Source organism: Microcaecilia unicolor, chromosome 6 (assembly GCF_901765095.1).
Source record: "Microcaecilia unicolor chromosome 6, aMicUni1.1, whole genome shotgun sequence".
In the NCBI taxonomy this organism is placed as follows: Eukaryota; Metazoa; Chordata; class Amphibia; order Gymnophiona; family Siphonopidae; genus Microcaecilia; species Microcaecilia unicolor.
In genome coordinates, this window is record NC_044036.1 from 190,770,173 (window position 1) to 190,794,800 (window position 24,628).

A 24,628-nucleotide genomic window follows, 5' to 3' on the forward strand; every position below is an offset into this window, starting at 1 on the left:
AAACGCCTTTGGCTGAAATCCCATGCCCATGCTGACTTCATACATTTCAAATTCTTGCTGACCTCCTTCCAGTCTGCTCTTTTGCTTGCCAAACAGGACTATTACATCCAGTTGACAAATTCTCTTGGCTCAAACCCTCATCGTCTCTTTGCCACACTGAAATCTCTCCTCAAAGTGCCTTCACCTCCAACCCCCCCCCCTTCACTTTCCCCCCAGACTCTGACTGAGTACTTTCATGATAAGGTTGACAAGATTAAACTTGAATTCTCAAACAAGACACCTCCACCTCTCCTTCCCTTAGTCCAACCTCTCAAATCTCCAAACCCTGCCTCCTTTTCTTCCTTTTCTGAAATCACTGAAGAGGAAACTACACATCTTCTCGCCTCCTCGAAACTAACTACCTGTTCCTCCAATCCTATTCCCACCCATCTACTTAACACTATCTCTCCTATTGTCATCCCTTTTATCTGTCATATCCTCAATCTTTCACTGTACACTGCAACTGTTCCTGATGCCTTCAAACATGCCATAGTCACACTACTCCTTAAAAAACCTTCTTTGGACCCTACCTGTCCTTCCAACTATCGCCCCATCTCCCTCCTATCCAAAATACTTGAACGTGCTGTTCACCACCGTTGCCTTGACTTTCTTTCATCTCAAGCTATTCTTGATCCACTTCAATCTGGCTTTCGCCCCCTTCATTCAACTGAAACAGCGCTTGCTAAAGTCTCCAATGATCTGTTCCTGGCCTTATCCAAAGGTCTCTATTCTACTCTCATCCTTCTCGATCTATCTGTTCTCTATCTATCTGTTGCTTTTGACACTGTTGATCACAGCCTACTCCTTGATATGCTGTTCTGTGACCTCTTCTTTTCTCCATCTATACTTCTTCCCTTGGTTTTCTTCTTATCTCTCCCATCGTACTTTTAGTGTATACTCTGGTGGATCCTCCTCCACATCTATCCCACTGTCAGTTGGTGTACCTCAGGGATCTGTTCTGGGACCTCTTCTTTTCTCCATCTATACTTCTTCCCTTGGTACTCTCTCATCCCATGGTTTTCAGTACCATCTTTACGCTAATGACTCCCAGATCTACCTCTCCACACCAGAAATCTCAGTAGGAATCCAGGCCAAAATATCGGCCTGCCTGTCTGACATTGCTGCCTGGATGTCTCAGCGCCATCTGAAACTAAATATGACCAAGACTGAGCTTCTTATCTTTCCCCCTAAACCAACCTCTCCTCTTCCCTCATTCTCTATTTCTGTGGACAACACTCTCATCCTCCCTGTCTCATCAGCTTGTAACCTTGGGGTCATCTTTGACTCCTCTCTCTCCTTCTCTGCACATATTCAGCAGGCTGCTAAAACCTGTCCTTTCTTTCTCTATAATATCACCAAAATTCACCCTTTCCTTTCTGAGCACACTACCAGAACCCTTATCCACATTATCATCACCTCCCGCTTAAACTATTGCTTCTCACAGGTCTCCCACTTAGCCATCTCTCTCCTCGTCATTCTGTTCAAAATTCTGCCGCATGACTTATATTTTGCCAGTGTCGCTACGCTTATATTAACCCTCTCCTCAAGTCACTTCACTGGTAGGTAGGTAGGTAACTTACGTCAGAGGAGGGCCGGCACAGGAAGGAGAGGGGGGGTAAGGCCGTCCATACAGGACGCTCCTGATGAGCGCCTTTGCCCCCTCCCGATCCTTTTTTGAGGTATGTTTAGTTTTGTAGTGATGCAGGGGGGGAGCGGGGAGCCACGTGTTTGTGGGGTTTTTTTGCTGTTGTTCTGACATTTGTGGCATGCGCAGAGCAGCCAGCATAGCGTTTGGCTGCTCTGCACATGATTTAGGGGACGATTACTGACGGGGATTACGAATCTTTGATACATTGTACTTTTTAATACCGCACCGAACATGTGCGACTTGTTTTTTTGGTGCATGCTTCATTTTTTCAAATTCTTTAGGGAGTTTAATGTTTTTGAATTTTTTACGTTTGGTTGATGCATCTGGCCCTCAGTTTCTCAAAAGATGCAGAAAAATCCTAAAAACTCTGAAGGAAAAACAACAAGGTACATCCCGGCTCAACTGTGGAAGCTAGTGATAGTAATCCAAATAACTGTATGGAGCAGTGATAAAATCAAGTAGAGCTCAGGGTGTGAACGTAAGTATTAGTACTGAGGAATGCTGCATGAGCTACTTCAAAGCTGAAAGTGGTCTTAAAGTCTTCACTGGAAAGTTCTGGGGGAAAAATTTGTTCCATATCATAATCAGATAGTGGAGGGCAGACTTATACGGTCTGTGCCAGAGCCGGTGATGGGAGGCGGGACTGGTGGTTGGGAGGCGGGAAATACTGCTGGGCAGACTTGTACGGTCTGTGCCCTGAAAAAGGCAGGTACAAATCAAGGTAAGGTATACACATATGAGTTTATCTTGTTGGGCAGACTGGATGGACCATGCAGGTCTTTTTCTGCCGTCATCTACTATGTTACTATGAGGCTCATTTTCAAAGCACTTAGCCTCCCAAAGTTCCATAGAAACCTATGGAACTTAGCCTCCCAAACTGCTTTGAAAATATGCCTCCTTGTATATCATAATTGTCAAATAACATTATCCATCTGTCTCACCGTGTGAGCTGTTTGTCTTTAGAGAATCTAGTTTTGCTCTAGGATCCATATGACTACTCAAACTGTATTGTGAGAAAGAGCAAGATAGAAAGAAAGAAAACCGAGAGGGAGCTAATGCAGAGCCTCCTCAATCACTTACCAGGGAATAATTTCTGAATGCATTCTGCAGCAGCTGGTCCGTGACGTACCCCATCCGGATCTTGTTCCGTAATACCCTCTCCACCTGCTTCTTGCTGTTATTGATGTTTGTAGTATAAAGTATCAACAGAACGATGAAATCTATAACCTTTTACAGAACAAGAAAAAGAGTAGTGAGTCTCAACCACAGTTCAAGCTGCTACTCTTCTGACTCACTGAATCTATGTGCTAGAGAAACTCACAGATCCTGGACAACATTAGTATGCACTGAATGCATTAGGAGTAATGATGAAATTATATGATTAGAAACAGGGATTCTCCACTAACAGCATGGTAATTCAGCCACACGAGTGAGTCAAGACACTCTCAAGGCACTTAGGAGTCCTTTTACAAAGGGCTTGCCACGCACCATTGAGACTGGCACACGCCAATTTAGAACTACCACAGGAGCCCGGAAGTAGTTCCCACCCCCAGCACATGCCATTTCCGGCACTAGAAAAATATTTTGAATTTTTGTAGCACGCTGCTTGGTTACTGCCAGGTTAGTGCAGAAATGGCCATGTGGCAAGTGATTCACTTACCGAAGAGCCATTTCTTAAAAAAAAAAAAAGAGCCCTCAGCGCATGCCAAAAAACACAAGCTGACACTACTGCAGGGCCCTCTTACCACAGCTTAGTAAAAGGGACCCTAAGACACACCTGCTTTCTCAAAGCTCAGAAAAACCTGTGGCTGGTTGCTCCATTGCTACTTGTAGAGGGTACTTTTATAACAGGGTATTTATAACACTTACATGCCCTGTTATAAAACTGTCTCCTCAAAAATTCCCATTCAAACCACATTTCAAGAACACATACCTACATACCACATGAAACATACATGTGGTGTTAACAGCAAATACTTTTGTGAATAACGCGATATGATTTTTAAGTGCTTACTTCTACAGATAAAATGCATAAAAAGGCTTCTAAAATCACTCCCATATTGAACTAACTTCAGTTATCTGAAGAAGGAGGCAGGGACTCTGACTGAATTATTCTGCTGCCTATAATAAACCCCTGCTACGGGTAAGCATTTTGCTTTCTTCAACATTCCAAACAGGATAAAGTCAGCCAGAGAAATGAGGACTCCCGAGCTAAGGGCTGATGAATGCTGAAGTGTTTGAAATTAGACATGAAGCCTATCGGTATCCAAGTACTTATGGTTTAAAAGGAAGTTGAAGTCGTTGTATGTAGGGCTGCCAAAATAAAAGCATAGTCATTTCTGTAATTCTGGTCAAAACTAATAGTGCTTTGCTATGCATGGAATTCTATGTTGATGCTATAGGAACTTAACAGACAATGGCAGATAAAAACCTATATGGTCCCATCCTGTATTCTCCGAAGCCAACAGCTTCATATTTTCATAAGTCAGTGATACCGATCCATGTCATTTGGTCTAGCAAAGCAAAAAATAGAGCTTTTGTGAAGAGCGAGCTCCGCTCTACTGCGCATGCGCTAGTGCCTTCTGCCCATTGCGTGAACACGGTCTCAGTTTCATACTAAAGCAAAAAATAAAGTAAAAATAACAAAGGAGACAACTCCAAGGGGAAGAGGGAGACACTGCTGTCCTCGAATACCGGCTGCAGGTAAGTATCTTCGCTTTCTCCGAGGTCAAACAGGCTTCAATCTACTCACAAGTGGGGAATCCCTAAAATCCAGGCTCACCCAAAACAACATTGGTAAACTGGGCCTCGCAATGGCAAGGTCATAACAGGGATTAACCTGAAACTATATACAATCTGAATGAGAGTGCAGAATGGAACAGAATAAAACGGGCCTAGAAGGGTGGAGTTGTAGACGCCAAACAGATTCTGCAACACTGTCTGCTCGAACCAAAAGTCGAGTTGGGTATCCTGCTCAAGGCAGTAGTGTGATGTGAATCTGTGGACTAAAGACAACGTCGCAGCCTTGCAAATTTCTTCAATGGACGCTGACCTCAAGTGGGCTACCAACACAGCCATGGCTCTCACATTATGAGCTGTGACATCACCTTCTAAGACCAGCTCAGCTTGGGAATAAGTGAAGGAAATGCAATCTGCCAACCAAATTGAAATGGTGTGTTTCCCAATGGTGACCCCCATCCTGTTGGGATCAAAAGAAAGAAAGAGCTGTCCAAACTTTCTGTGGGGCCTTGTCCGCTCCATGTAGTAGGCCAGTGCTCTCTTGCAATCCAAAGTGTGCAAGCTGCTTTTGCCAGGATGGGCATGAGGTTGAGGAAAGAATGTTGGCAAGACAATCCACTGATTCAGATGGAACTCCGACATCATCTTCGGCAGGAACTTAGGGTGTGTGCAGAGGACTAGTCTGTTGTGATGAAACTTAGTAACAAGCTGAAGTAACAGCCACCAAGAAAACAACCTTCCAGGTCAAGTACTTCAGATGGCAGGAATTCAGTGGCTCAAAAAAAGCTTCCATCAGCTGGGTGAGAACAACGCTGAGATCCTATGACACTGGTGAAGGTTTGACAAGGGGCTTTGACAAAAGCAAACCTCTCATGAAGTGAACGAAAGGCTGTCCAGAGATGGGCTTACCTTCTACATGTTGATGATAAGCACTAACTGCACTAAGGTGAACCCTTACTGAGTTGGTCTTTAGAAGGTATTCAAGCAGGGTCTGTGTAGGGCATGTAAGGGGATCCAAGGCCTTGCTCTCACACCAGACAGCAAACCTCCTCCATTTAAAAGAATAACAGCACTTAGTGGAATCTTTCCTGGAAGCCAGCAAGACCTGGAAGACACCCTCCGAAAGGCCCAATGAAGCGATTTCTAGGCTCTCAATATCCAAGCTGTGAGAGCCAGAGACTGGAGGTTGGTATGTAGAAGCAACCCCCCATTCTGTGAGATGAGGACCAGAAAACACTCCAATCTCCACGGATCTTCGGAGGATAACTCCACAAGAAGAGGGAACCATATCTGCAGCGGCCAGTATGGAACGATCAGAATCATGGTTCCAAGGTCTTGCTTGAGGACGAAGGCATCTGACGCTAGTTTGCCGTGGGCCTGAAGCCTGGAACAGAACTGAGGGGCCTTGTGGTTTATCTGAGTGGAACTCCTGACAGACGGTATGATCCGGTGTCCTCCTGCTTGTTGGTGAATTACACTGCAACCTGATTATCTGTTTGAATGAGAACAATTTGATGAGATAGCCTAAAGCTCCAAGAAGTTCATATGAATATTCGTTTCCTGGGAGGACCAAGCTCCTTGACTGTGAAGCTCATATACATGAGCTTCCCATCCCAGGAGAGAGATGCATCTGTCGTCAGCACTTTTTCTGGCTGAGGAATTTGGAATGGAAGTCCCTGAGTCAAACTGGATCGAATTCTCCATCAATAAAGAGAGCGTACAAGCTCTGGAGGACACTTGAATGACATCTTCTAGAATCCCTGTGGCTCGATACCACTGAGACACCAGGGTCCATTGAGTTGATCTCATGCAAACACGTGTCAGGGTGTAACATACACTGTGGAAGCCATGAGATCCAACAATCTCAACATCTGCCAAACTGTGACCTGCTGAGAGGCACGAACCTTGGACTCCAGCGAGACAAGATTGTCCACTCTCGTCTCCGGTAGGGCTCCTCTGAACTCCAATCGCTGGACAGGGTGTAGATGAGACTTGAGATAGTTTAAAACGAACCCTAGTAGCTCTAGCACCCAAACAGTCATCCGATGGATTCCCGAGCACTGTGCTCAGGTGCTCTTCACCAGCCAATTGTTGAGATACAGGAAAACATGGACTCCCAGTCTATGCAACGATGCTGCGTCTACCGCTAAACATTTGGTGAAGACCCTTGGAGCTAATGCAAGGCCAAAAGGCAACACGCAATACTGAAAATGACGTGTTCCCAGCCAAAATCAAAAATACTTCCAGTGGGCTGGAAGTATTTGAATATGAGGAAATGCATCCTTTAAGTCCGGAGAGCATAGCCAATCATTTTTCTGAATCATTGGAAGAACGGTGCCCAGGGAAACCATCCTGAACTCTTCTCGGAGTAGAAATTTGATCAGGGCCATTAGATCTTCTGCACAAGGAAGTACCATGAACAGAATGCTTGCTCTTCTTCCCCTGGTGGGCCTTCAGAAGGGTGGAGAGTTCCTCTGCAAGTACCTGCCTGTGCTGAGGGCTGAATGAATGAGCTCTCGGTGGGCAACTTGGAGGTTTGAGATGCCAGCTAAGGGTGTATCCTAGACATACTATTTGAAGAACCCACCGGTCGGAGGTTATAAGAGGCAACCTTTGATGAAAAAATTTTAGCCTCCCCCCCGACTGGCAACTGACACTTTTACTGTGGCTATGCTATGCTGGAGCCAGTCAAAAGCTCATCCCTTGCTTTGACTGGGGAGCAGCAGGCACATGCTGTTGCCATGAATGAGCACACTGGAGCTGAGACTCTAGGCTGGTGAGCCGAAGGAATGTACCTATGCTTAGAGTAGTAGTAGGTACCGCTTGCCAAAAACCCTCCTAGCTGAGAAGATAGATGCAGAAGGCGCCCACTGGAACAGAGAAGAAATTGTATCAGTATGCTCCTTGATTTGGTCAGCAATCTTCTCAAACTTACCTCCAAAAAGGTTATCCCCCTGGCAAGGAGCATCTGCCAACCCCTCCTGAACAGTGTGTTCCAAGTCAGAAATACACAGCCATGAGAGTCTGCGCATTGCTATATCTTGAGCAGAGATCCTGGATGCCACAACAAACATGTCGTAATTGCCCCTGGCCAAGAACTCAACATGCCTTCTACTACTAATCATTTCTAAAGCGCTACTAGATGTACGCAGCGCTGTACACTTGAACATGAAGAGACAGTCCCTGCTCGACAGAGCCTTCTGCTGCTTGACCAACTGGCGAAAAGGCCCGGCCTGCTCCAGAGGGAGTGCATCCACCAAGTCTGGCACCCAGTATCGGACAGGGACCAACAGAGGGGACTCCCAGGCGTGACAGGGACCAACAGAGGGGATTCCCAGTTTCTGATGAGGGCTTCCTTGAGTACCTCATGGAGAGGGGCAGTCACAGCCTCTTTAGGAGGAGATGTGTAGTCCAGGACCTCAAGCATCTTAGTCCTGGGCTCATCCTCCACTTCCAAAGGAAATGGAATGGCATTGCCATTTCCTTAACAAAAGATTGAAATGAAAAGCTCTCCGGTAGAGACCGTCTCCTTTCAGGTGGAGGGAAAGGTTCAGAGGGAATCCCATAAGACTCATCTGAGGTTAAGTATCTGGGATCTTCCTCTGAATACCCTGAGCACATCACTTCGGTTTCGGACAGTATCTCCCCAAGGGATCGCCGAGACTGAACCTGCCTTGATGGCAAGGAACTCGGCCCTTGACAGTGGCATCGAGAAGCTGGCTCCTGTCTTGACTCTGGCGAAGCTTCCTCCACCAACGTTGAGGGGTACCAGCTTGGATCACAGTCGACACCTGGGCTGCAATGGGAGGTATGGCATGTGCCAGCACCCCTGATGCTGATGCACACTGCTGCATAAGGCCATCCAGCAGCTCTGGGAGCAAGGCTCGGATGTGCTCATCAAGGGCCAACACCGGGAAAAGCCAGGGTGCCAGGTGAGGTACAGGTTAGGGAACTGCTGGGGTCGATGAGTGAGCAGGATCTCAGCTGCCTGGAGACAGGCGCATCGGCACCTTCTGTATGGAGGGAGAATGATCCTCCCAGCGCCGACGCTTCTATGCTTCTCAGGTACCAAGTCTCTTAACACCCTGGAGCTCCCGGCACGTGTCGAGGGTGACCGGTGACGATGCTACTTGGCCTTTGCCTGAAGTGTGTCAACCAAGGCTCTTTTGTGCCGACAAGGAAGACGTCAAATCCTCATATCGCCTCTGGGTCGGGTCCAAAGATGGACGATCCCAAGGGGTCTGCACAGCAGGAGGCCTCAACAGGTGGAAACCCACTCGACGCTTCACTGCTCCCAGTGTCTAAGGGTCTCAAAGTAGCCATGCTTACCGACGCTCCTGATGCCGGTGTGATACTTGACGATGATGCCAATGCCTCTGACCTCAATGCCGATGTCAAGGAACTGGACTTGACTCCAAAAATCCTCTCTCGTTGAGCTACTCAGGAAACCTGGGTCCTCTTATCTATGCTGATGATATCACTATCTTCATCCCCTTTGAGAAAGACTTAAATGAAATAACCAGTAAGATTCAGCAAGGCTTCAACACCATGCTCGACTGGGCCAACTCATTTCGATTCAAATTCAACGCCGAGAAAACACATTGTTTGATTGTCTCCTCTCCCTATAACAAACTCAGGCCTCCTACATTGCTCACTCCTGGGCTCGTCCTACCAATCTCGGAGTCCCTAAAAATCTTGGGAGTCATAGTAGATAGATCCTTGACGCTGGAACAGCATGTGAACTCTACAGTCAAGCAAATGTTCTTCTCTCTTTGGAAGCTTAAGCGTATCCAGCCTTATTTCCCTAGAGAAGTATTCCGCAACCTAGTCCAGTCTCTCGTCATCAGCTGTCTAGATTACTGCAACAGTATCTATGGGGGATGCACAAGCATGCTCCTAAAAAAACTGCACACTGCTCAGAACACAGCGGCCCGACTCATCTTCAGCAAATCGAGATTTCAAGGTTCAAGACCACTATGTGAGAGGTTGCACTGGCTTCCAGTAAAGGACCACATTGCTTTCAAGATCTGCGCATTGGTGCACAAAATCAACTATGGAGAAGCCCCCGCTTATATTGACACTCTCATTAACCTGCCGCTCAGGAGCTCCCGCAAGTCAGCTCGTTCATACCTCAATCTCCACTACCCAGCTTTTAGTGGCCTCAAATATAAAACCGTCTATGCTTCCTCTTTCCCCTATCTCAGCACTCAATTGTGGAACGGGCTGCCTCAAGAGGTCAAATTCACTCCAGATCATCAGACCTTTAAGAGGCGACTCAAGACCTTCCTATTTGGTAGAGCATATGCCAAAAGCCCACCTGGCGAAACAGCCTTCTGAACCACGGCTATCTCAGCGACAAATCATTACCTCTCCTCTCTCCCTTTCCTCCCTCAGTTGTTTCTCTTTCCCTCTTATGACTTTGAATACTGTATTTTGTACTACTAGCCGTTGAGCCCGTAAAAACGGGCCACCACCGCCGAGTTCGCCGCTGCCACTCCCCCTCCAAGTTGTCGTCCCCCCCCCCCCCCCCGGAGCCGTCGCCACCCACCTTCCACCCGGTCGGGCCCTCGCTCCGCTATTGAAACAGCGAGGGCACACAGCTCTGCTGCTGAGCTGCCGTGGCCTTCCTTCTTCTTCTCTGCCTGTGTCCCACCCTCGTGTGACGTAACGTCGTCGAGGGCGGGACAAAGGCAGAGAAGAAGAAGGAAGGCCAACGGCAGCTCAGCAGAGCTGTGTGCTGCGTGCCCTCGCTGTTTCAATAGCGGAGTGAGGGCCCAACCGGGTGGAAGGTGGGTGGCGGCGGCAACTCCGGGTGGGGGGAGCGTTAGTGACGGCAGTGTCCCTCGCAAATAAGCAGTAGAGACCCTCTCTGTTCTGCCCCCGTCATCACGTATTGACGCAGGGGCGGGGCAGAGAGGGTCTCTACTCCGCATTTGCGAGTGAGTACGACACTCGCCATTTATATATATTGATGATTGTTTTTGCTTAATAGACTATTGACCACATTGAGCCTGCCTGCGGGCGGGAATATTGTGGGATACAAATGCCATAAATAAATAAATAAATAAATAAATATGGGTACAAATAGGGCTAAATAGGATTAGGGAGGAAATAAGAAGTGAAATTAATTGTATGAATGGATAATGTTCAAATGTTTTCTGAAAGGCTAAATTGAAAAAATTAATTTTCAATAGGTTTCTGAAGGACAGGTAATCATCATCTGTGCATTTAATTGTTTTTGGTAGAGAATTCCAAATTGTAGTACTTTGATATGAGAAACTGACATTGTGAATTGTTTTATAGATTACTTTCCTACAAATAGGGAAATGCAGAATGAGATATTCTCTGGATGATGATACGGCATTATGTGGGGGTAATTCAATGAGATTCTTCATATATGATGAAGCAGAACCATATAGAATTTGGTGAATAAAAACAGAGCTTGATGGCCAAGATTCCATTAATTTGATGCCTAATTTACTCGAGTTCGTTATTTCATATAATTATTTAGAGAATGGGATGTAAACGGTGATATCATCACCGTAAATGAATGACGAAAGACCATTTATTTCTAGGGGGATCATCATGATATTGAACAGGATGGGGGACAGAGGAAAACCTTGAGGTACTCCACAATCAGGAGACAATGTTGAAGAAATTGCACCTGCTCGTTTGACATGACATGATCTGAACTTTAGAAAGCCAGAGAACCATTTCAGGACAGCTCCACAGATTCCATAATGGTTGATGATATTTAGAAGAATATTATGGTCAACAGTGTCAAAGGCACTAGACATATCAAACTCAAGTATTAATATTTTGTTGCCAATAGTTCTGTTCTGAAATTGGCTAAGAGTGTAGTAAGAACAGTTTCAGTACAATAAGAGAGTCTAAAATAGGATTGTGAGATGTGCAAGACTGAATGGAGTTGGAGATATTCCTTTAGTTGTTGCATGACAAGGCCTTCCATAACTTTAACCAATAGAGGAATTGAGGCCACTAGTCTATAATTGGAGACTATACTTAAGCTTGCTCGGATATTCTTTGGTATGGGAGTCAAGATAATACTGCCATTTTGAGAGGGGAACAGACCCCGAGATAGAATCAATGACCTAACATATGCTACAACTCACTTTATCACTTAGAAACCTCTATGCAATGCATAACGCATTCTTCTGTACCATGTATGTATGCACTTTAATGCAAAATCATTTGTATGCAAAATCAAAATGTACTCTCCCGTACCATCAATGTATGCACCTAAATGTATTACCATTTGATATTCTGTACCCGGAATGGCGATCGCCATCACGGCATAATGTAAGCCACATTGAGCCTGCAAATAGGTGGGAAAATGTGGGATACACATGATACAAATAATAATAATTATAATTTGAAAGGGTCAATTTTGCCTCTAGTTTTGAAGAAATATAATGTATTCTTAGATTTTGAACAATGGTTCATTTCTTTCCAGTTCAGTTTAAAAAGTTAGTTGGGTCAATAAATTTTTTTAGCTAATATGTCTAATTGATGACCTTTAATATGAGAGGGCATTCCTTTGAAAAGTGAAAATTGCCATATATTGAGGAAATCAAGAAAATGCTTAGAGTGATTGGTACTGTTTTCAAGGTGTAAATTAATGTCACCAACAATAATATTGTCATTATTGATACAAGCATTAGAGATTAATTTAGTAAGCTCTACATCTGTAAGGTTCCAGTTTTTAGGAGGTCGATATAGTAATAGTAAGCAAATAGATTTAGATAAGGAAACGTCATTTAATGAACAAGCAACAATTTCCAAATTTGGGGACTGTGATTCAGAAATTGTTTTTACCTCAAAAATGATATTTAAATGATGGCTAAGCCACCACCTCTTTCCTTGGTTCTGGGAAAATTAAGGATGGAATAACCAGGTAGACATATATCAAGAATTATAGGATCATCTTTTGCATGTAACCAAGTTTCAGAGATTATAGCAAGACCAAATTGAGCTTCACTTATCCAATCTTTAATGATTTCAGTTTTATTAACAACTGAAGGAGCATTGACATACCCTATAGGGAGAGGTAGATAGGAGCAAGGGCGTAGCTACGTGAGGCCAGGGGGGCATGGGCCCCCGTAGATTTGGCCCTGGCCCCCCGCCGCCGACCCCTTCGCCCCCCCCCCACCGATGCCAACCCTCCCCCCCCACCGCCGCCATCGGGTACCTTTGCTGGCGGGGGTCCCCAACCCCTGTGAGTCAAAGTCCTCTTCAGCGCCGGTCTCTGGCGCAGCCGCACTGCTGATCTGTAGCGCAAAGATTCTATTTCTGTGAGTCTGATGTCCTGCACAGAATCTTTGCGCTACAGATCAGCAACGCGGCTGCGCCGGAGATCGGCGCTGAAGACGACTTCAACTCGCAGGGGTTGGGGACCCCCACCAGCAAAGGTACCCGATGGCGGCAGGGGAGAGTTGGCGGTAGCGGGAAGGGGAGGGTTGAAAGGGTTGGCGGTGAGGGGGGCACCAGGAGGGGGGCTAAAATGTGCCCTCTCACCTCAGGCTCTGGACCCCCCTCCCGCCGAAGTCTGCTATGCCCCTGGATAGGAGTACTTATTTTGATTTGATATAGGGGCTTTAGTGAGTATGCGTTTACTGTAGAAGAATTTTGAACCTTTTTTATAATGGGAACTGAGGCCAGACAGATTTCTACTGTCTGTATCCCACAAATGGAAAAAGAAAATTAGCCAAATCCAGCATGGGAGAACCGAGGCCAATACCAGACAAGTTTCTACGGTCTGCGTCCCACAAATGGCAAAAGACAGGTGAAGCTTCAGCAACTCCAGTGCTATAAATCACTTTGTCACATGCTGAGAGGGTGTTGTGCAACTCAGTGGGGAGAAGACTTCTTGAATGGTAAGTTGAATGTTGTCAGCAATACTTGGGGATGATATGTGGTTATAATCAAGACTACATCACGGTTAGCTGCCTATATGGTTGGCATGGTGGAGACTTGGGGGACATGGATGACTGGGGGCCACGTGGGGTGGCGTGCATGGCTCTAGAACACCGTACTAGACAGACTGGATGGACTGTGCGGATCTTTCTCTACCATCATTTACTGTTATTGTGTTATGGAAACAGATCACAGGTGTACTAGTGAAAAAGCTGTAATACAGTAGTTGGTGTGCTTTTATTTATCTAGCAGATATAGGCTTGCTTGGTGGCAGCAGAAAAGGATGCAGTCCAATATCCAGCTGAATATTGTTCTCTTTAACACCAATATTCCACACTGAACCATTAGCTAGTGATATTTAGCTGTCTAGTATGGATTTCCCGAAGGTTGCAGCAGGGGATCTGACTATATTGAACACTAAGACTGTTCCAGAGGAGGTAGTATGGCCATTCAACAGAGACCTTTGAATAAGACACCAGGACCAGATGGGTACCAGTGAGAGTTTTACAAGTTGCTTAAAGATGAAATTGTACAACCACTCACTGAAGTCTTTAACGTTATCATAGAGCAAGGGTGCTTGATAGCACTGCTAACTAAGGCTAAGATTGTTGTCTTACTAAAACCGAGGCAAGATCTGTATTACTGGAATCCTATCACCCCATTTCATTGTTTAACTATGAAGCTAAATTAGTTGCCAAGATCTTGGCTAATAGGATGTTTCATGTCCTTCCTTTCATATTAGTAGATTCCCAGGCAGAGTTTGTCAGTGGTCGAACGCTGGTAAAAAAAAAATATGCATAAGCTTATGGCTTCAATGAAGAGGGTGAAATCTCAAGGCATACCCTTCCCTTTCAATTCTCTTTGATGCAGAAAAAGCTTTCAATAGGGTGGTTTGGCCCTTCTTGTATGGAGTTCTGGATGTTTGTGGGTTTCATGGTTTTTCTTCTCAGGCTGTATGGGCATTTTATCATGATCCACAGGCACATCTTTGGGCCAACGGGATACTTTTTGATCCTTTTACCATACATAGGGGTAACAGACGGGTGCACATTATCAATCCTGATTTCTGTGTTAACCCTAGATTCCTTGATTCGGGAGATTCAGTGTAACCCAGAGATTCATGGTGTTGAGGTGGGATGGGAAGATTTTAATACAGCAGCATTCATGTACGACTTCTTATTCTATCTTACTGAATCTAGGGCATCATTTTCAATGCTCTTGGAAAGTTTTCAGGAATAAAGAGATTTTTCTGGTTTCAGATTGAACTTGTCCAAATCAGAGGCTCTGACTGATTCTGATTCTTTTTGGGGGCTCTGGGGGAACTCTGCTGTTGAAGGCATTTTTGATACTTGGGCATTTTGTTACCACTGAACCTCTCTTCCTTATATAGGCTGAAAGTGGATAAATTATTAAGGGAGACTAGGCACCAACTAGAGTATTGGCGTCACCTTCCACTATCTTTGATGGGTACCATTAGTGTTTTTCACTGGTTATACATGTTACAAATGCTCCCAATCCAGCTTTTCGGAAGAGATGTGTTGGCCCTACGGTGTTTGGTGGGGAAGTTCTACTAGGCAAGTAAAACGGTCAAAATAAGGTGGGACACTCTGCTGGGTAGGTGGGGTCAGGGTGGCCTACCAGATCTAAAATCGTAAATCTGGCTTGCATGGTGAGATATCGTCAGGATTGGTTAGAAACCAGTGAAGCTACTGACTTAAGTTTTGAAAAAAGTTATTTTCACCCCTAAAGCATCATTTATTTACTATATGCAAGGATTGCCAGAATCCTGGATTTATTTTGGGGTAGCATTCTTCTTGAAGGGTTCCTTATGACTATGGGGGCAAAATCCCCACACTAGTGATATACTTTCCCTAGTGGGTAATGCGGATTTCTTTCCTGGATTAGATAATGTGGTGCTTCGGTGCTGGCATTGCCTGGTTATCTCACATACTGAACATCTGATATGTAAGGATGGATCGATATCATTTGAAAAGGTGCAGCAGTACCATACTGAGACCAGCAGATAGCTGTAAATAGGCAAAACTATCTCATATTTTGTCATTGGATGTACAGGGGATATCTACCCTCTGATGGCCTGGGGTTAACCTACTCTGATAACCCCAGGCCATCTATGAAAGGATAATGTCCTGTAATCCCTAGCCACCCTCCCCTACCTAGGCAGAGAACCCCCAAACAACCACTAATATAACATTGCCAACTTAGAAAGCACTCTGAAACTTATTCAATACTGAACTTCTTGTTTTATGGGACACTGTTTGCAAATAATTCCAGACAGACATAAAAGCCCATCTTCCCTTGGGGGAATTCCTAACAGCCCTCGCCGCCCATAGAATAAAAGCGTGCAATCTATTTCTCCAGAACCAAAAGGAAGGAGGCTCCTCCTGCATCCAGTGCTTAAGTATGCAATTCTTCCCCATGCATAAGCCTTAATAATGGGCCTTAATAAAAAGCATGAATTTTTACCCAAGATCCCATATGCCTCCCATTTATTAAGCAGAACTCCTTTCCAAGAAAAGACTACATGATGACCAAAAAGAAGCCCTAAGTATCGATGGAGCAACCTCCAAAATGCTTGAATGCCACTATGCCACAAAAAAAATACTGTCCCCCCGCTGACACTTGGGCACCCAGTAGGCACCCAACCTGCTCTAGCTGCCTGGTATTGTGATACATATGCCCTGTGGAGTATGTGGTATTGACTCTCCTGAAGTTCAGCATTACCAACCTGCTTTGGGATAGCTTTAATCAATTATAGGAAATCCACCCCCTTCAATTCGTACCCAAGATCCCTGCTCCAGGCTTCCTTAAGAGGACCATACCCCCAGGGAGGGAGAAGTGAAGTCAAAGCCCTATGTAGGCCTAATACTGAAACCTGGCCAAAAACATCACTTTGCAAAAAATCTCAAATTTTCTGACCTAACCTCTGATGCACAGCCCCATGATCTAAGCTAGTATAATAATGGTGCAGCTGCCAATAAGCCAAATAGTCCGCTCGAGTTTGGGACATTCTCTGCTGCAAATCCTGAAAAGAATAAAATACACCTTCCTTATTAAGAAAATGCTTGATTAAAACTAAACCCATATCTGACCATAAACTGTCCGTACTCCTGACCTGGTGGAAAATCAGCATTACCCCTACAGGGCAATAAATCACTTACATTCAGATTCTGATGCCAACAATTCAGAAGAACCCGCCATATGCCTCTCAATGGATGCAGCAACATACTCCCACGACAAGATCAAGGCAAATTTTTTGTCTCGGCATGCAAAAGAAAATTCAAATGCCAAGGTGCAAACAATTCCTGTTCCCAACTCGTAGGAATATACTGTTCAGTACAAAATACCGAATCCCGAAGATATCATTGCAAACAAGCCTGATTATATATATATAGACAAGCTTCTCCTACATAAGCACTCAACTATGGAACACACTACCAAACATCATGAAAACAAAGCACGACCTAACAATCTTTCGGAAATTATTAAAAACCAATTTGTTCAAAAAGGCATACCATAACGACCCAACCTAAACACCAGAACCCACAACACAACGAAACTCATACAAGAACTGGACAAAACTTAACCCTTTCTCCTTGACTACCTAATGTACCCTATCACTTATTGATCCTTAATGCAATTACCACTCTATATTTCTCATACCGGAATTGGCAATCGCCATCACGGTAGTATGTAAGCCACATTGAGCCTGCAAATAGGTGGGAAAATGTGGGATACAAATGCAAACAAATAAATAATAAAAAAATAATAAACCTAAACCTTCTTGTGGCCAGTAATCAAAGATATTCCAGACGCATTTTTTATTTCTTTCCCCACCACCCGTATAAGAAATTCCTGCAAATCCCATGTAACTGCTGAAGATCCTTCCGCAAAAGATGCAATGGTAAAACTTGGAAAACAGAGCCAGCAAAGAAAAATGATCATTTTAAAGAGATTTATCCTGCCCATTAAGGATAAAGGTAAATGACTCCATTTCTCGAACTGGAGCTCAGTGTCCTTTAACAACCTATCGACATTCAAACAATATATTCTCAGTCTCCATAGCCAACACTCCCCCCCCCCAAAAAAAAACTGCTTTCAGGTTGCCAGCAATGTAGTCTGCTGGCTGTCACAGAAAAACTGCACTGGCTACCAATCAAAGAACGTATCACTTTCAAAATCTGCACGATTGCTCATAAAATTATTTACGAGGAGTCACCGGGATACATGACAGACCTCATCAACCTGCCAACCAGGAACACCACAAAATCTACAGGATCATACCTAAACCTCCACTACCCAAATAGCAAAGGACTCAAATATAAATCCACCTATGCAACCAGCTTTTCCTACCTAAGCGCACAACTATGGAACGCATTGCCAAAAGCAATAAAAACTACGCTCGACCACCTAAATTTTCAGAAAGCACTAAAGACAGACCTGTTCAGAAGAGCATACCCCACTGACCCAACATAAAAATGCCTGTTCACCTGCGACACAATGCAACCAAAGACTGTAACGAACATTACCTGACTCTTCTTCCCCTTTTTCCTCTCTAAGTTCCCCCAACTGTACCTACCATACATGTAACTCATGCTACTACAATATCACTTTGTATTCATTCACACCATGTATTTGTTCAGACCATAATCGGTAACACCATTAACGGTTATATGTAAGCCACATTGAGCCTCCAAAAGGTGGGAAAATGTGGGATACAAATGTAACAAATAATAACAACATTAATCATTAAAAAAAAACTTTCCAGGCAGGACCGGCGGTTTAATATTCAACAAGCCACAACCTATTGTTTTTGCCAGTGGTCTGCCTATGATGTCAGTAATAAGTCCAGATACCACATCCCAATATGTGCATACCTGTGGACAAGACCACCAAATAGGAATAAATGTTCCCCACTCTCCACAATGTGTCCAACATGTATCCGTCATAAGAATAGCCATACTGTGTCAGACCAACGGTCTATCTAGTCCAGTATCCTGCTTCCAACAGTGGCCAATCCAGGTCACAAGTACATGGCATAAAACTAATTAGTAGCAACATTCAATGCTACCAATCCCTGGTCAAGCAGTGGCTTCCCCCATGTCCATCTCAATAACAGACTATGGACTTTTCCTCCAGGAACTTGTCCAAACCCATTTTTAAACTTAGATATGCTAACTACCGTTTCATATGTACTGCTGTAAAAATGTTATGAGTGGGCACTGTCGCAGCTTCCTTAAGGGGGGGCTTCAAAGTCAAGGAGGTCCAATATCTCAGTCCTAGGCTCATCATCAATGTCCAACTGAAATGGGATGGACTCCCCAACAAAACCAGGAGGGGATCTTTTCCTTTCATGAGATGTGGGATGCCAAGGCAACCCTCATCCAAGAGGACCTCAGGCTCGTGATTGAACTCCCAACAGCAGTCTAAATCAGAACCCAAAAGTATTCCTGAAGCAAAACTAGAGTTTGCACCTGCCTCGGTTACTGGCCTGGTAGGCAGGTTCTGGGCGTCTGCTCTAGTGGAAGGGAAGCTATCCGCTTGGTGTAGGTGCTTATTAGGTATTAATGATATTGATGCCCTAGTGCTCTCGATGTCGTGCCTCGATGAGGACAGATGCTTCTTGGCCTCCATCCAACAACAGTGCCACCGGCATTGACAAGAGCATCAAATATGTCGATACAGGGTCAGAGGATGCCCAAAGCTGGTGAGCCCTTCGATGCTCAATATCAAGGCATGGGGATCCTTGATGTTGATGCATTCAACACTGTCTAATGCAGCTCTGAGAGCCCTAGGGACCAATGCTTCCAGTATCGAAGTCAATGGACTGGTCTTGTCAGTGCCAAACTATTTTTGCATTGCTGTTCTCCACTCCTAATGCTTCTGATTGTCATGTCCCCTACCTCAATGCAAGTGGCGTCCTCGGGCTGTGCAGGGTCCTGTCGACACGCACACTTGACTGGCACTGCCCTGAGCTATGTAGTTCTTCTCTGGGTTTGTTCAGAGAGCAGTGGTTGCAGGCTCCTTAATTACTTTGCTTCCATGCACCTGTGTCTGCTCTCTCTCTGCCTGGCTTCCAGGCTCCTTGATTGCTTTGCTTCCACCCACCTGTGTCTGCTCTCCCTCTGCCTGGCTTCCCTTGCTTCTCTCCTATTGGTCTTCTGGTTCCTCCTTCCTCTGCTCTTGTCCTATGGCTGTGCTCCTTCTCCCTGCTGATGTCAGACGCCAGCACTTTATCAAATGAGCTCTTCCTGGACTCCATGCTTCGGCTTCTACTTTGGTAGGTGTTACTTACTCAGTAGTTTCCGTCTTATCTACTTGTCCCTCGTTGCTGACTTTGCCTGTACCTGGATCACTCTCCTGACCTGCTGCCTGTCTGCTGACTTTGCCTGTACCTGGATCACTCTCCTGACCTGCTGCCTGCCTGCTGACTTTACCTGTACCTGGATCACTCTCCTGACCTGCTGCCTGCCTACTGACTTTGCCTGTACCTGGATCACTCTCTTGACCTGCTGCCTGCTTACTGACTTTGCCTGTACCTGGATCACTCCCTTGACCTGCTGCCTGCCTACTGACTTTGCTTGTACCTGGATTACTCTACCTGCCTACTGACTTTACCTGTGCCTGGATTACCCTCTTGCCTGTTGTTTGCCTACTGACATTGCCTGTACCTGGATTACTCTCCTGCCTGCTGCTTGTCTGTTGATATTGCCTGTTCCTAGATTACTCTCTTGCCTGCTGCCTGCCTGGCCGATACGTTCACCACCCCGCTTCGAGCTCCGTCTCGTAAGTCCTGCAGGCCGCCTGCACCTAGGGGCTCAACCTCTGGGGAACGGCGGTCAGTGCAGGTGAAACCCAGGGTTGTCCGGCTGCCAAGCAGAACCTGGTCTGAGTACCGGGCTCAGCAGCGCTCTACTTGGTACAAGAACTCACAAGTCTGACACTGAACAAAGGAGGATTATGGTCAAGTCCCACACATGACAGGTACCAAGAATGTGTCCTTGAGAGACATGGTCCTGCTGCATCTGGAATACTTCTTAAAACCACTGGGAGTTTTCTGGGATATTGCAAGAAGTCAAATGGTTCAATTTTAACAAAAAAAACTTACCCAACTAGGTGCTCAAGGCCTAAGAGGACCAGGAGAACCAAGGGAAAATAAGCAAACTTATTAAAGTGCTAAAAAGAAAACTAAGAGGAGTTAAAAGAGACCCAGTCCCATGTTCCTTCTCACCCAGTACTCCCTCGCCCTTAATTTTCTTGTCTGTCTGTATTATTTTTAGATTGTAAGCTCTATTGAGCAGGGACTGTCTCTCTAAGTCAGGTTTTCAGCGCTGCGTGCGTCTGGTAGCTGTATACAAATGTTAATAATAATAAATAATGTGAGGAATAAACTTCCCATGAGGAAAACAGAAGGATGCATGTGAGGGGAAAGCCGACAAATGCATCCTCCAGCTATGCATTACAGCGGCAGTAGTGAGCAGGAAGGTGCGCAGATGCACAGTGGACATCCCCAGAGGCTTCTAAAAAAACATTGCCAAGCATCTCCACTGTGGGCTCCAACAGATGTTACCCAAATTTGAATACAGGATGTCCTGCTTCTCAGCAAACGGACTTATCAACCATAATATCAGCACAAATTTCCAACCAGCCACAACATAAGTGTAAACCTGTTAAAACGCACCTACTTTTGATAGTTATGTATAATGCTTATAATGCATGGAAAGCACAGCAAAGACTATATGTCAGCATAAAGACATCACTCACTGATGCTATATCCCAAGTCACAGATGTGTATTTGCACCGGTTGAAAACAAACTCATGCATAAGATTTCTGAACCAAGCTAGAGGAGTAGCTCCAATAACTATTTACTACTACTACTACTTATCGTTTGTATAGCGCTACTAGACGTACGCAGCGCTGTACACTTGAACATGAAGAGACAGTCCCTGCTCGACAGATCTTACAATCTAATTAGGATAGACAAACAGGACAAACAAGATAAAGGAATATTAAAGTGAGGATGATAAAATAAGGGTTCTGAACAAGTGAATAAGGGTTAGGAGTTAAAAGCAAGGGTTAGGAGTTAAGAATAATGCTTGTGAGATCTGTGATAACCCATGAAAAGCAGAGTTAGAGCAACTGCTAGAGACGAAGCTTACCTATCAAAGATGTGTAAGTGCAGGATTCCGAGTGCATTAGCTTTGTGTGTGAATAAGGCTCCAAGTGTTATGTATTAAGAGGAGCCGAAGCATCTGCATATATGAGAGAGAGAGATTGCTGCTATATCAAAGGGGGGAAAAAAAAAAGTTTGTGAGCTGTATGAAAGCATAGAAAATGATGATAGATACAAAAAATTTTGTCTATCAGTCTGCCCATCCATACCAACTAAGGCTGTACAATACCTTCCTCTCTCATAGAGCTTCTCTTTTCAAAACAAGGAGTGGAAAGAATATGCCAGACTCAAAATGACTGCCATGTATGCAGAACAACTGGATCCTGTGTTATATCTAGTTGTTGGGGGAAAAGGGACAGGAAAGGGCAGATTTACAGCAATTCTTATACCCAGAGGGGACAGAACAAGCAAGTACAAATATAAGGGCTATGCATTCAGCGGTACCAGATCATAAGCCCCAATTCAGAAAGCTACATAATTCTACCATAAAATTAACAACAACAACAAAAAAAACGCTGTGGTGCAATATTTATTTATTTTATTTATAAGGATTTGTTTACCACCTTTTTGAAGGAATTCACTCAAGGCGGTGTACAGTAAGAATAGATCAAACATGAGCAATAGACAATTACAGCAGTAAAAACATTCAAAAACAATACAAAGTATGGCATGGTATACTATTTACAATGTCAACACAATATGTAATAGAACATTATAGGTGATAGCGAAGAGTAAAGCAGAGATGTAACATATAGAAGGGTAAGAAAGTAGGAAGAGTTAGAAATTAAGGTGATTGATTTAAAGAAAGTTGCACGTGAGGTCAGAGAAATGGTTAAATGTTATCTCAAATTCTTTACTACCTGAGGTTCCTAGTTTATTACCAGAGTACACACTCTAGAACTACTTATATAAAGTACTCCTTACACCTTAAGTTATCAAACTTATTTCTTTATTATATTACATATGCCTAATACCTCTACCCTCAAAACTCACATTCTCACATTGCATTCACACATAGCTCACTGTACCTTTATATACTACCTTGTCAATTAATCAACCGTTTAACTTCTACATTCACTTTCTGATACAATGCACTAGCTATACAGTTGTTTCACTACCTTGTTTCAAAACATTTCTAATCAATGCCTCCAGATCTACTTCAGGAAGCATAAAAAAATGAGCATATGTTGCTCCTCCCAAAAAATTTGTTAGAGTTACCCGTTGAAAGAAGTGCTATGCCACCTTGTAGCAGCATTATTGACTGCAGTAATAGTGGTAAATATCTGAGGGTACTCTACATACATAAAAAATTTCTATTATATTATACTGGTGTGAACTGATTTAAGCACTCTCTTTGAGTTGGTGGCTACAAGTCCTGGTTTGTGTGTATATGTCCAGATCTACTTCGGGCATCCTTCTTAAGTACAGGTTAAAGTGCCTACTAATGTTTATACTGATTTTATCAGTTCAGTTCCTTAGGTTCAAAGTCCAAACATCTTTGTGTTTCCAAATAGCTGTGCTGGAAAGCAATTAAACCTGTGTTCCATGTGGAGCCCCGCTGTGTGAGAAAGGCTAGCGAGGGACACTAGTCACCAGCATTCACTCCTTATTGAAAAGACCCTTTTTAAAGCCAGGGTAGGAGTGGATAAACATGTCCTGCTGCAGTATATTTATTTTATTTATTTATTGTTGCAGCATTTGTATCCCACATTTTCCCACCTATTTGCAGGCTCAATATGGCTTACATTATGCCATAATGGTGATCGCCATTCCGGAATGAGAAATACAGAGTATTATTGCATTTCAGTACAGAAAATATAGGATAGGTTATAAGAAGTAGATATACAGTTCACTTCAAGCATTAAAGATCAAGGGTAGATGTAAAAACATTCAACAGTAGTCATGTGAATAAAGTAAACAGATAAAAAGAGTTCAATGTTAACTTGACTTGGTAAGGTTTTGATGTCTGGTCATTATGAAGGAGCTTTTAGGTACGTCTCTTTGAACAATTTAGTCTTTAGTAATTTACGGAAGTCTGTCAAAACGTGCATAGTTTTTAAGGCAGTTGGTAGTGCATTTCACAGTTGTAGTGCATTCCACAGTTGTGTGCTGATGTAGGAGAAGCTATTAGCATAAATTGATTTATATTTAAGTCCTTTGCAACTGGGGTAATAGAGGTTCAAGCTATTATATCGAATTTATCTAGGAATCTTCACGATATTGACCCTTCATCTCTATCCTCCCATGTTTCAAACCTCCTCTCTACTGTGGCACCATCCACGTCTGTCAACGAGGCTGTTTCTTCTTACAACAATACTCTATCCTCTGCCTTAGACACTCTTGCACCTTTGATGACCCGCCCTATAAGGTGCACAAAACCCCAACCTTGGCTGACTTCTAATATCCGCTACCTACGTTCCTGTACCCGCTCCGCCGAACGCCTCTGGCGGAAATCTCGGGCCCTTGCTGATTTCCTACACTTTAAGTTCATGCTGACCTCCTTCCAATCTGCTCTTTTACGCGCCAAACAGGATTATTATATCCAACTGACCAACTCTCTTGGCTCTAACCCTTTACTTCTCTTCACCACATTGAACTCTCTCCTCAAGGTGCCCCCTCCCCCAACTCCCCCTTCATTATCTCCTCAGACCCTTGCTGAATTCTTTCACGACAAGGTTCAAAAGATAAACCTTGAATTCTCTACCTCGCCACCTCTCCCTCCACTAGTCCATTCCCCTCTCTCTCCTTCCCCTCATTCTTTTTCCTCCTTTCCTGAAGTTACTATAGAGGAAACTGCACTTCTCCTTTCTTCCTCAAAATGTACCACCTGTTCCTCTGATCCCATTCCCACCCACCTTCTTAATGCCATCTCACCTGCTCTTATTCCTTTTGTCTGTCACATTCTCAACCTCTCACTTTCCACTGCAACTGTCCCTACTGCCTTTAAACATGCTGTGGTCACACCTCTCCTTAAGAAGCCTTCACTCGACCCTACTTGTCCCTCTAATTACCGACCCATCTCCCTCCTCCCTTTTCTCTCCAAATTACTTGAGCGTGCTGTTCACCGCCACTGCCT

The 24,628-nt window shown here is 44.3% G+C and overlaps 1 protein-coding gene across 3 annotated transcripts in view; it reads right to left on the minus strand.

The window, feature by feature from the left end:
- FANCD2 (FA complementation group D2) overlaps positions 1-24,628 on the minus strand; it is a 763,224-nt gene that overhangs the window by 541,516 nt on the left and 197,080 nt on the right. For all 3 annotated transcript variants that reach the window (XM_030205444.1, XM_030205445.1, XM_030205443.1), the window contains one exon: positions 2,768-2,914. In XM_030205444.1, coding sequence (XP_030061304.1) covers positions 2,768-2,914 — 147 coding nt within the window. The remainder of the gene's footprint in view (positions 1-2,767; positions 2,915-24,628) is intronic.